This window comes from Lepidochelys olivacea (genome assembly GCF_965140295.1).
Source record: "Lepidochelys olivacea isolate rLepOli2 genome assembly, chromosome: 1".
NCBI classification, from domain to species: Eukaryota; Metazoa; Chordata; order Testudines; family Cheloniidae; genus Lepidochelys; species Lepidochelys olivacea.
Genome location: NC_140411.1, coordinates 167,612,262 through 167,626,468, shown reverse-complemented (window position 1 = coordinate 167,626,468; position 14,207 = coordinate 167,612,262). Strand labels below are relative to the sequence as shown.

At 40.3% G+C, this 14,207-nt stretch overlaps 1 protein-coding gene across 1 annotated transcript in view; it reads left to right on the top strand.

Moving 5' to 3' along the window:
• The window catches only part of EVA1C (eva-1 homolog C), a 62,550-nt gene that overhangs the window by 32,334 nt on the left and 16,009 nt on the right, over positions 1-14,207 (top strand). Inside the window, exon 4 of the mRNA XM_084622962.1 lies at positions 1,412-1,564. Within this exon, the coding sequence (XP_084479088.1) occupies positions 1,412-1,564 (153 nt within the window). The remainder of the gene's footprint in view (positions 1-1,411; positions 1,565-14,207) is intronic.

Genomic DNA, 14,207 nt, shown 5'->3' with positions numbered 1-14,207 from the left:
AGGGATAAATAACCTCCATCTAGCCCAGGTCAGCTGACTCCGGCACTAGGGCTGAAGAATTGCTGTGTAGCTGTTCGGGCTCAGACTGGAACCCGAGCTCTGGGAAACTGCAAGGGTGGAAGGTCCTAGACTTCAAACTCCAGCTTGAGCCCAAATGTCTACACAGCACTTTTTAGCCTCACAGCCCAAGTCAGCTGACCTGGGCCAACCATAGCCATGCCAGGAGTCTTTTATCCCTGTGTAGATGTACCCATTGTCTTCAAGCATGTGCTTGAGTACTTTTCCAGATTCTTAGAGGTCAGCTTTATGTAGTTTTTAGTCTCATTAGGAATGTTATTTTTTCTTTATTAGTATGGTATAGCTACAAAAAAATCTTCATTATATTCTTATCCTAGGCAACTGGTTTGGCTTGTCCTGTAGTATAACAGCTTCTGGTTTCTTTATTATTTGTATTGCAGTTGCCTCCAGGAACCTCGGTCATGGACCAGGATCCCATTGTGCTAGGTGCTGTACGGACACAGAACATAGTTTTAGGCTGTTAGCCCCCCAGATCAGAACTTTTTTTGTTTGTTTCACACAACTTACCTATTGTGCAGCACCGTTTGCACTTCTACACAACTAATAATCAGTGAGCCAATACAAAGAATGTTTAAAAGTGACTACTTTCTGTCTGCTCTTGTGTGGGGAACTGGATTATTCCCAAGGAAATCAAAGCTATTTTATGTCTCTTGTATTTCAGATGAAACAATTAAGTTTGTTTTATGAATAGATATGAAGTTTTCCTCTCTCCAGTCTGATCTTAGTACTTCATGTCAACATCCCTGATAACAATAAGGTTTCCCTTCCCCCCTTTTCAGCTGTGTAACCCCCTTTTCCTGTTTTCATGACTCATTTTAAAAGATGTTCAACAGAATGGGCTAACCTCCACACTCAGTCATATCTGTGCAAACCCATTGCCTTCACTGGAGTTAAATGGTTATGGCTGAGACCAACATTTGAAATCGAACCATTCTTATACGATAGTGCCTCAAATTCTTTGGCGCTCACTTCAGCTGTATGCTGTGGCACCAAGTGATGCAGACCATCTATATTATTAATGTGTGGGCTGAGCCACTTAACAGTGAAGCAGTGGAGAATGTGGCCATGTCCTTTGGAGAAGCAAAGAGAGATTAGATTTATTTTAATGAGTATTTTTATAAAGCAGGTCATAGAAGATGAGCCAGTGGGAGAGAAGACTGGGAAAATTATTTTTTAATTAATTTAAAATGAGGGAACCATCTAGGAGGAGTTAACTTTCCCCTCGCTGTTTGGTTGAGTTCCTCCTTGTAGGTATGCCACATTTCATTAATTAACCATTAACAGTCCAACGGTCCACCTCATAATATAACATTGTTATTGGTTTCTATTTTAGCTGAACATAAAACCAAATCAGCGTGTGAAAACGAAGAACTGAAACTCCACTGTAAAGAGTCAAAGTTTCTTAACATCTATTCTGCCACATATGGCAGATTAGCACGTGAGAAGGACATCTGCTCTACAGAAGTGGGCCATGCCCCTCAGTTTGGTAAGTTTTAGTGTGTTTATGCAGCCTTCTTAAAAGAAATGTGGAAATTTAGAAAACAGATAGAAAAGTTGATATGCAAGATCCACTGTTCTTTGGAATAGCATCTCACTCAGCTGTTAATGAGAACTAGTATTTTTAAAACACAGTGTCCAGGCTGAGGAACAAAAATGAGATCGGAAGTGTAGCTGAGATATAATAATTGCAGTCTAGAAAATGGTCCAGCAATAGTTTTAAAAGTTCTACTCCTGATGTCTGTTGTGAATCTAATTAACTTGTAGTAAATATCCCTGTTTGCTTTCCCTTTTCCCCTAACCGCTGTCTGCTCCTGACAATGGTTAGGCAGCCAATGTGCTGTGACAGCTGCTTATAATGCTTGTCTTATCCTTGCCCTGTGCTCCCTGTCTGTCTGTATTCACTGTTGGCTCTTGTCTTATACTTTGATTGTAATGTCTTTTGGGCATGGTCTGTCTCTTTGTTCGGTGTTTGTATAGCTCCTAGCAAAACTGAGTCCTGGTCCATAATAGGGGCCTATAGATGCTACTGTAATACAAATAAATAATAGTATTTGTCCTTAGACTGTGAACTACTTCAGGCAGTGACTATACCCCTTTCAAATGTATAGAAAGAAGGCCAGTGGTGGGTGCTACTGTAAATAATAAATAATAACCGGTCAATAACAAATGCATAAACTCAGCTGATGCATGGCAGGAAATAGACCATTTAAAGTATATTACTGCAGCTGCCTTTAAGCTAGATAACCTTAAACTGTAGCGATGTGAGTGCTTAAGGTGAGTACAAGCCACTGAATAAATGAAAGCTATTCAGTGGATGACATTCAAGATGTTTGGAGAGAATTTCACTCTGAGGACCAGCACAAGATCTGTGCACCACTCAAGTCCCACTGAAGCCCTGTATTGAGGGGTTCAGTGTGATTTAACTGATGCATAGAATTCGTGCTGGCCCTCTGCACAGAGGTGTATTTCATCCAAGAGTGAGAAATATGATACTTACAACGTGAAGAGGGGATCAATAATTAGTCTACCAAACCATTTGTCTGCAAGCCAATATTTCTATTTAGCTTTATATGTACTATTAAAAAGTGTATTAGCTGAAAATTATATTCAATGCTTATACAAAAACTCAGTAAAAAGATCAATACCAATAAAACAGATAAAAGCTTATGATTATTTTTATGCAAATGGACCAGATCCTCTGGTGGTACTACAAATCGGCAGTGCAAGCGAGGTCATGTTGTGTGGAGGATGCCGTTTTGCTCTTCAAAATGGCATCTTCCATGCTGTCTGGGATTCTGGGAGGAAATAATTCATCAAAATAGTGTCATGCCAGCAAAAAGTCTGGGAACCCCAGTCTACATGCAAACTTGCACGGATGTAATGAAATTGATTTCCTAAAACTGATTTTGTTGTGTCAGTACACATCTGTGTGTGGCTACATTAATGGCAGAACAAAAAAGGCTACAGTCAATATAGCTAAAGTCGATAACAAAATGATTTTGGCTCAATTAATTTTTTATTTTCTAATAAAAACAGCAGAGTGCCTGCACACTGACTTGCATCACAATAATTAAATTAGTTTTAATTGACACCTGTTGTTATCTCTGTACGCGTTTGTGTTCAGATCAGCCCTAAGACCTTTAGTCCTACAATTACTTTCTTTGCCTCATAGTGCAGACATAAGAACTTTTTAGTTTACATCAGGGAAGAAATTACCTGAGGTGAAATGCTGCCCCCACTGAAGTCAATGGCAAAACTCCAGTTGATTCCAGTGGAGCCAGGGTTTCACCCTTGTTCAGTACTGGGTCAAACTGCCAGTGGTGTTGGGTACTGAATTAATTAGAATCTAGGTTTTGGTGACCTTCATCCCATTGAATAGAGTTGATAAGTAACTCATTACAAGACGCAGCTTAGAGCTGACGCTATTATGGAACTATTCTAAATTCTCCCTAAACTTGTAAAGCCAATTGACTGATTTTCAGAGGCTTGATTCAAATGGGGCCCAGATAAAGTACATAAAGCTTTAAGAATTAAAAACAGATGCAAAAAGTGTACTCTCTCATACATAAATACAAGATAAGAATTCTCTAGGCCATGCTGAATGTTCTGTTCTTGTTTAGTTTCCCCAGCCCTGAAGGATGAAAATGAGATCTAAAGTTGTTCTTGTTCCAAAGTTGGAGATGTTATTGCCCTGATTCTTTGAGTTGCTGAGCCCCTTTATTGATTCTGCATTGCCACTTCTGCTTCTTGGAATGAGCCCCCCTCAGGGCCAACTCCAAAGGCACTACTTGAGCAGGAGTGGCAGGTGGTCAGGACCTCTGAGGATTTGGGGCCAGCTGAGTTGATGGGAATGCTCCAAGTCATGCTTACCAGTGCAGCTTAGTTTCCTATGCCTTTAACAAGGGAATGTAGGAATTGCCATATTGGATCAGACCACTGGTCCTTCTAGTCCAGTATTCTGTCTCCAACATTGGCCAGCACCAATTGCTTCAAAGGAAGGTGCAAGAAACCCTGCAGAAGGCCATTATGGAATAGGAAAAGTTTCTTCCTAGCTTCCATTAATCAGATGTTGGCTTATGCCTTGAAGCCTGAGTGTTTATACCCCATACATCTTCAGTGGGACATCAGAAGCATTGGCCAAACTCTGCCTCTTGAAGGTCATGGCCCACTGACTTCAATAGGAGCAGAGTTAAGCTAGCGTTGAGTGCTTTTGAAAATCTTACCCTTCATGTGTTCCAAGAGTAGAGTCAGTTCAAAAATGAGGGAGGAAAGCAGTGCTTAACTTGTAATGAAGAAGGTGCCAGGGCTCAAGCAATTTTTTTTTTACATTCATAACTGATGCAGCAAGCCCAGAAATGTCAGGGCTCTGAATTGCCAAGCCTATAGGTACCTTCATGGTGCCCAATATTTTTAAGATACTGTAACTGGGATCAGCCAGTACGGGAGTTTGTAGCAGTTTGTTTCCGTGTACAGCATTGTCTTTTCTAACATGTTCTGTTCTTTTCTTTTTTTTTTAAATTCCTAGTAACATGTGAATGGGAACAAGATGTAATAGAGAAAATTTATTAGCCAAAGGAAAATAAAGCATTGTGCCAAAGCATAGGTTACCATAGAGCGTGCAAGGAAGCTTCAGGTCAACAAACACTCCTAAATTCATAAATTACTCTTATTAACACATGAAAGTACTTGAAAGAAGGGTTGGTGCATAATAGATAGCCCCTAGCTGAAATGTTCAAGGTAAGATACTAAAATACTTTTACACAGATTACATCTATTCTCCCTTATTGATCATACACATACATTTCCTGAAGCATTAACGGCCTAATTATGACCTTGGATATGTGTGCTCAATTCCCACTGAGGTAAGTGGGCTTTGTGTACATGTTGCTAAGGGAAGAACTTGGCCCTAAATCATTTATTCATTAATAATCATCAAAAAGCTTGCAGCTTACATAATAAGGGGTATGTTGTCCTCTTGGTGTGAGGGATTTCCACGTGTAACCCTCTGTGCACTGAGATGAGAACACCCCCTAAAAAAGTAAAAGTACAAATCACTGCAGGCAGCTCAAGGAATACACATACACCGTTGTAATTATACCCATTATTAACTACTCACTTTTAATTTCCAGAAATCATGAACAGTTTAATGCAACCAAAATCTAGGAAATTGCTAGACATTTAAATACCAGCAATTCAGGGATTATTCAATGTATTAAAGGAAACCTTCAACTGTTTTGCTGCAAATTCAAAAGCACTTCTTGTCAAGAGCTGATGTACAGAGCTATGTAAAGGGAAGCAAATTACAGTACACAAGTCTTATTGCTCCTACAAAACCCAGGGACCATGCAACCTATTTTTGAGTGCCATCTACTAGTAATTTATGTATTAAGTAATTATTTACATACACATAGACATGGAGCACTCTTGTAGCATTTCTCACCATGAACGAAGTGGGGAAAATACTTAATGCGCAGGGCCTAGTCTAGAAGACTGCCAGGAACTGCTGCATACCCACAATCATGGGAAAGCTGTAAAAAGGGAAAGAGATTAAGAAAGTTGTGAGGAGAGAGAGCTCCACAATACCCGAGGGAGATTAGTGGTGTTATTCAAAGGCAGGAAGAGAGCAGCAGCCATTTTGGAATCCCCTCCCGCCTATCTCAGTGCTGGGAGTTGGAGAGGGAAAGAGATGAGGAGTTATTAACCAAACCTTTTGAACCTCAAAAACAGTTTGAGAGATGGGCAAAAATTGGGGGCCAGTTTTCCTTTTATGTGAATCAGTTTGCATAGCCCTAGTTCTAAAAGAGATATTGTTTCTTGTTTTCAGTTGTTTATACATGTATTTCACTATGTTTCCCTTCAAAAAATACTGTCATTGCAATCCAAGCAGAACTACTGAGAGGAGGAAATCCAATCCACACTCCTACGTATTTATTTTCCAGACAGTTCCTCTTTGATCTGTTCTCCCCCTGAATTTAATTATGAAGTTAGGATTCACACTTTCTGAGGTGAGAGCACCTGGTTAACTGCTCTTGCTGTAAACCCAGGTTACAACTCAACTCTATGGATGCTAGCTGTGCAGTATTGTGTTTCATTAACATATAAAGGCTTTCACTAGGAGGACAACAGTTTGAGATTTTGTGGGGTTACACCTACTTCCTCCAGTGACTAAAAATTTAAAGGAGTGGTTTCCTTCAATGGCCTCCTGTACTAGCCTAGGTGCCTTGGTTTATGCCTCCTCCTAGCAGCAGACAGAGATAGGAAAAGAACTTTCTTGCAGCATCAGCACTGTTGTTTGCTGTCTCCAGCAGCTGGAATCAATCTTGATGCTGATTTTGCTGTAGGCAGCTGATGAAGGTTAGGCCTTGGGACTAGCACAAATCTGCACCATATCTCAGAGTGCTGTATTTTGCATTTGAATTGCAACACTCTCCGAGATGTATGAGATCAGAAATATAAAATAGAGCTTCCTATTGCCTATGCTGTTTTGTGTGGCTCATGCAGTACATTAAATGTAAATTTGCCACCAAAAGGCAGGAGAGGCTTTTGATATGGGGACAGGATACATCTTCTCTTTCCCTTCCTCTTTTGGCTACTGGAGTTGACTTGACATTTGTAAGTTGCAGAGAAGGGGAATGCATTGAATTTTTCACTTCCCACCCCAGCAGCTATTCATAGCGTGTCCCACAGCACCTTGCCCAAATGCCTGCTGCTACATCCAACCACCGTGGAGAAGTTTCTGCTGAAATCATAGAATCATAGAATCTCAGGGTTGGAAGGGACCTCAGGAGGTCATCTAGTCCAACCCCCTGCTCAAAGCAGGACCAATCCCCAATTCAATGATTAGCAGTAAAATAGTTAACAATGATAATATTTAAAACTTCTCATTAGGCTTCAGCATTGACCTCCAGAGTTGGATGGGCAGATCGCATCCCTCACAGTGATTTGTTTCAAGTTGTCTGCAGACTCTTGCAGACACAGTTGTATCAGGTAATGTCCACATCCTTGCAACCATAAAGGTTAACAACTTAGGTTGGTTTGTGTTTTTTTAAATGGAAGCTTAGATTTCTGAATTATTTGAAAATGTATTCTAGGTACTGTAGTTTAAAATAAAATAAGAAGTCCCTTTAACCAATCTATATACATATGGAGCTGATTTCTGCAAAGTGCAGTGATAAACATTTAAGAAGTTTGCAGCAACAAATTCTAGTTTATCAGTACTCTGTTATCACCCCACAAAGAATAAGGAACCACGTGTCTGTCCTGCACACTTGTGCTGGCAAGTTTCTGTGCATCAGATAGATACAAATTTTGCTAAATCCATAAGGGCTGGATTCTGAACTCGGGTCCACTTCAACATAGGACCAAAACATGAGATAATCCTGTTGGAGACTGATGCTGTCTACACAATCACATAAATGGTTTCTCTGCAAAGAGAGAGATCAGTCTTTCATTATTGAACTTACATCCAAGGAATGGTTTCAGTCATAAGTGGTATTTTTAACCCGATCTAGTGCTTTGTTTACTCACATACTTGGATCTGAAACTGAAAGGTATCAGGAATATGTTTCATGAACACAATGTATTCCCAAAAAGAAAAGGAGTACTTGTGGCACCTTTTCTTTTTGTGAATACAGACTAACATGGCTGCTACTCTGAAACCTGTCACAATGTATTCCATGTATTTGCTACAGTTAACAATATTACTGAGTGTCTTCTGATGCACAAGCTGGGCCCCATGTAATATGCTCCTGCATAAATTGCGATGTTATTGTCCTTCTTTTTGAATTTCCAGCATTAGTGTGCTCCAGAATTGCATTGTTTCCCCCAGTCAATTCCTATTCCCAGAGTGACCTTGGGCTCTGCAAAGCATGAGCCAGCCTGGTTTGATAAACTGAAAGCAGAGATTTCACACTATTTAAAATGCAAGTCCTGACTAGCTCTTTTTTTTATTGAGGAGACACCCTTGAAAACATAAAGTCATGAAAACCAGTAATCAGGGATGAAAGGAACAAGCAGCTGGGCTCTACTTCTGTGGTCGGAAGTTGGCAAGGACCTCCTCTTCCCATTCACACATGTATTAATTATTATTATTTGTATTATCATAGCACTTAGCACCCCCAGTCATGAACCAAGAACCTATTGTGCTAGGGGCTGTACAAACACAGACCAAAAAAAGACAGTCCCTGCCTGCAAAAAGCTTACAATCTAAGTAAAATTGGTCTAATTTTGAGGTGCATCCCAAAAACCCATCTCATTAACTCCTCCCCACAATTGCTACACCGGCTCTGTGCATGGCAGTGGGATAGTACTGGACAGCAATTAGTAAGGAGTGACGGAACATTGTTTCACAGGCTTGGCTAAAATTGCTGCTTCAGCCAGCTCTGGCCATTCCATGGAATTGCAAGGTTTGTGTGCAAGGGAAAAGAGAGTACAGGCTGAAATGTGAGAAGCCTTAAGAAATCAGAAGAATTGCTACTAATTAAATCCTGAACGATTTATGCCTACAGCGGCTAGGTGTAATTTGCATTCCAAAACATTTCTGACTAAAGCTAATTACGAGCTGAAAGAGCCCTTCCTCCGGAAACAAGACTTTCTAATTCGTTAAATAACTGAGGTCAGAGCCGATATTTTCCTGCTGTATTAAACCCCTTTTTGAGGCCCCATATTCCTCAGTTCCACTCAGCTAAATGTCTGCTTCACAAAACCCACCACCCAACACTATTGGCACCTAGCTGGCAATCTCAGCAGAGAGGCCTGGAGAATTAACTGTCTTCTCTCGAGAGAGAGGCTCCCTTCAGAGAAGGGTGAGGTAAACTGGCAGTGTGGAGACGATTATACTGCTACTTTCTATATCATACGTGTTCTGTGGATGGAAGACTTCAGCCTCCAGCTCCATCGATCAGCCACCTTTCACAAGCAATTCATTTCAAACATTTAAGTAACAGTTCAGCAACCTATGCGAGCACATATCTAATTTAAGCATTAAGGCATTCCAGAAAAAAAGAATAGTATGTGCTTACCTTCAAACCTTAGTCCATGCTTAAATTCAGCTCTGTTCAGGAAAACTCTTACACATGTGCTTAGCTTTATGTACAGACTTTAGTTCCATTGAGTTCATGGGACTATTCACTCATATGCTTAAAGTTAAGCACTTGTTTAAATTCCATGCTGAACTGGGACCTCAAAGAAAAACTCTTTTTGAAGTAATGCTCTTTAGCTGGAAAATGGATCCTGTTTGCAGAATACAGTCTACCTACTGTGTTTAAAGCATTGTTGCCAGAAATATCATAAGGTTGCACAGTCTTGAATTAATCTTTCTCATTTGAAGGGTGTGTTATTCTCTGCTTTCCATTATTGAAGGAAAGTTGATTAATTTTTCTTATTAAATAACATGGACATAAAAATGAATTTTTCAAATATAATGTAATATACAGGTCAGATGAGGCAGATATATTTTAGACTGTTTTTGACTTTATTAAATTTTCCCTTTGAACAACAAGTGAACATATTTATTTATACATACATCTACCCATCACAGATGTGGTAATATGATACATTGCATTTATTATGTATCTTTGACTGACTCACCTGCATGTTGCCCACTAACCCTTCTCCCCTAGGAATACTTCTCTTATTCCAGACCTCCATTAAGCTACGCTTATTCTTCCCCTCCCGTGAGTGGTGCTAGATGAGGGTGATCCCTCTAGAGTTTGTGACAAGAGACATACTGCAAAGAGCCCTGTAGCACTAGTGATTCAGGGAAAGAGAGGCCTTGTTTTCATTCCTTACAAATGTGTGCTTTTTACCTTGGGACAGGTAACGCTGTAACATTTGGGAGTTCACACAGGCCCGTGAGGGGTTTGGTCACCGTTTGCCTTGTAATCCTGGGTGCCCTGTGGCTGGGCAGCTTTGGTCCAGCACTCTGACCCCATCAGTCTGCCAGCAGCCGACAAGCCTCACCTGGACTTTTTTCAACTTGGTTACTCCTTGCAGGCTGACCTTAGTACCCTTCCAGCCCCAAATTTGCCCCAAAATTGTCCTTCTGCAGGAACCAGTCCCTCTCAGTGGACCCTCACAGAGAAAGCCTTGGGTTTGCTGCCTTTACAGAGACAGTAAAACAGTCCAGCCTGTTAGCTTTCTGGAAGCACACACTTCACTGAACTTACCCAGCACTGATGATTGATAATGAAAGCAAAACAAGTTTATTAACAAAAGAGCTTGTATTAAGTGACGCCAAGTACAAGCGGGAAAGGTAGAAATGGTTACAAGCAAATAAAAGTGAAAACACACATATAGAAGACTAAAACTTAATCTAGCAAGATAATCTTTGTTCATGACGGTTTCTCTCACCCACAATCTCCTTTCCAGACTTTTACTGGCTAGGATCCATCACAGAGATCAAATTTTTGGTTTCATTGTCTCCTAAGGTGAAGGATCAAGATGGAGTCTCCCTCTGTTCCTTATATCCCAAAAAAGATGCCTTTGTCATACTGGGGATTCAGTCTCCTATGTCTCTCTGGGGTGCACAAGCTATGTTCATTCTCTCTCTCTTGAGTTTAGCTCAATGGCTTTGTTTATTGCTAATATGTAAATTGAGGTAAACCCACATTCCTTTGTCTAGGACAGACTAGTTTATCACCTTTTACCTAGGCTATGCTGTCTGGTCTTAAACATGTTCTAGTAACATCATGCAGATGGAATTCTTAACTTTACATATAATGTTAACATATGCTTTGTAAAATTATATTAATAACCAGCATGTTCTTAGCTTTCATATTGCACCTCACAAGGCATATTTTGCACAAATATTATTGCAGTAGTGTGTAGGGTGTGAAAACAAGGGGGATCTAGGCTCACAAATGCATATGAGCGAGGGGTTCCCACAACAAATTTTGTGGTGGCCTTAGAGTGTGGCCATCACTTCATGCTGGTGGCTGCTCTGACAAACCCGTCTCTCTGTCCCTGCCTCCTGTGGCCCTTCAGCAAGAGCCCACCCTGGGGAAGGTGAGTCGGGAACTCACCAACTGCCTGTGGAATCCCAGGCTCCCCAGGCCCTGGCCCGGTGGGAGTGGGTGAGCTACCGAGGGAGCGTCCCAGCAACCAAACACCATAGCCGCTTCCAGCGCTGTGCACACCAGCCCCACGTGTATCCAGACGTGCTGCCTGGAGCCCCCGAGGAGGCTGTGCAGTGCAGGGCTCCAATCCCTGCTGGCGATGCCAGCACAAACACCAAGGCAGTGCATCTCGCTGCCATTGCTAACAGCTATTCAGGAGCAACAGCTGGGTGCTGCAGGGAGAGGCTGTTGCTTTGCCCCCAATCTCTGCCCAGGGTTTGGAGGCTGTTGTAGGCCGCAAAAAAATCTGCTGGTAGCCGCATGCAGCCACAGTGGCCTCGTTTGAGAAATGCTGATAGTAAATGTACAGTGAAGACAAGGTACTTTAGTTTTACCATGAGGTAAACTAGTTGAGGTCCTACCCCACTGGGGATATAGAATTGACTTCATCTAGTTTACTGCACAGTAAAGCTAAAGTGGCTAGTCTCCATGCTTTTACTTTAGGATAGCTCATACATGTTAGCTACCCTGAGGTATAAAGTATACCTTTTTTAGCAGTGAAACAAGGCCTGAGAGAGAACATATAGCCGTGGCAGCAGAGAGAGAGAGAGGAAAAATGGCAGACCGAAGTGGGGGAATTTGGAGCAAGAGGAGGACAGAGTGGAATGACAGGGCTAGCATGAAAAAACGAGGTAAAGAACAAAAACGAGAATGAAGGATAGAAGGCAAAACTACTAGAAATCTACAGGAGGGAAAAAGAACACAGAGAGAAAAAGGCTCAGAATGGACAGTGGAGAGAGAGAGGAAATAGGTGAGACAACCAAAATACAGTGTGACATGGCGGAAGAAGAATAACTAGGCACCAACTACTACAAGTTGGCTCTTCAATCGAGAAAAGGATGGACTCACTCACTTGGGCCAAATTGTCAAAGATATTTCAATCCAGTCCCATAAGTTGCACCTGCTATTCTGTGTATTCAAAAACCTGAATTTGAATGTGAGAATAGCATATGTAGCTCACCTGGTTAGGCATCTCTTTGATTTATCTGTGTAATTTCTGCTTGGGGAGGTTTGCATGAGCAAAATTGCAGGGGCACATTTTGAGCCTGTTCTTGAAAATGTACTCTTTAATATTAAATATACAGACTTCCTGCCAACTGAACCACATGTTTGCCAGCATTCTAACTGTGGGGAATTACTGGAAAGATAACAAGCACACACAAAAAGTATGCATGAAGTTGTAGAACATTTTGAACTGAATTGTTTAGCTGTTAAACATTGGCTAGCCTATGGGGAACAATTAAATAGTTTTCTTTAGTCATAAAACTTTGCATGTAAAGCCTAGAAAAACTACCCCTTCCTGTAAAAGAAAAAAAAGGACAAATAATTAGCATGAAAGGTTTGAATGGATCCACCCAACATGAAATCAGGCAGATTCTGGAATTTCCTCCAAAACATTTAGATGCCAAGAGCCTATCAATCTATGTGATGTGCCAAGAATGGCTCAGGTAGAGGAGCCTAACCCAAAGTCAACATGAATATGGACTAAAAGGAGTTATTAACATGAACAGCAACATGAACCAACACCTAAAAACATTGAAATAAAACATGTTCTCATTATATCATTGTACTTGAATGAAATAAGCAGGCCAATGGCTTGAGCCTCATATAAGACACCATTCATATAAATAAAATTAACAGCAGAGCAAGAAAGGTTGTAGAAAATATAATTAAACTTGCAAGAACAATATTATTATCATGAGCACTTCCTGTATGGATCATCTGATAGTTCCTCTACAGAATGTTCTTTAGTTTCTTTCTTACTTGCCAAGATAAACTATTTTGCTGCCTAAAGAGTCCTAAAAATGTCCACCTAATCTACTCTGTCTTCCAGCGTTCAAGCTCACCAAAGGGAGACTAAAACAGCTGAGTCATTGAATCAAAACTCTTCCTTCTCTTTGTCAGCTTTGAGTTTATAAAATTCCGCTATGACAGACTTCATATGTAATGTGGTCAGAAGACTTTGCAAACTAAAGTATTTTGTTTCTTATAGTTTTCTGACTCGCATCAAAAGTGCTGGAGTTAAGAGTCACCAGCTTTTTCTTATAGCTAAGAATTGCTTTCAAGGGAATATGTATCTCAAGATTACCAGTCACTAAGCCATTTACCAAAAACAAACAAAACAATGCAGTATCCGCAGACTAGCTACTCAGGTTTACAAATTACTCATAGTTGCTTAAGTCTGGTCTGCATTTAAAAGAATTCAATCGATACATTACAGATTTGTTCTATCTCTGGACTTCAAATTTTGAATTTTTATTTTTGTCAAAAACCTCAATATGAAATCTCTATTTTCTTTTCAAAGGTGACTGATTTTTGCCTTGTGTTAAATCTATTGTGAATCCTATTTTAACTCCTTGTGATCATTAGCATGTTTCTTCTAAAGTAGCACTAGCCAACCCAGATGGAAATGAAGAGGAAGAAGATAACGAGCTGCCTTCTTTGTCTGACATTTGTGGTCAAAAGGAGCGAAATATATTTCTTACCTCTTAAAAGTCCCCAGCTGGAGACTCCAAAAAGAAAGCATCCATCGTTCATAGAAAGCCACAAAGGAAATGAAATAATATTGGTTGGGAGCAGAGAGCTCCAGAAAACAATGACCTTCTTCTCACTTGCAATTTCAGAAGGTTTCGTATTTAAAAAACAAGACAAAAATGCATTTTTCCTGTTGGATTTGTGTTTAGTACATGTGAGAAATTAATAGCATTTAAAGATATTCTGCTTTTTCTGAAGTAGATTAAAGCAGGTAGGTACAGTACATAAACTTTCCTATTCAGTTCATTTCACCTTCAATGTAAAATCCAGGTGGATGAGTTTATTTTTATAAAATTAATGCACATGGCATGTTATTGAAACTGGGAGCACATTTTTGACCTGCAACAGAAATATACAAATCCCATTTCCTAACAAATGCAAGGCAAATGTAGAAGTTAGCAACGTAGGTTTATATTCAATGAATAAACCTAAGATCTAATTTTGCAGTCCTACTCAGGGAAATCAATGGGAGTTTTGACT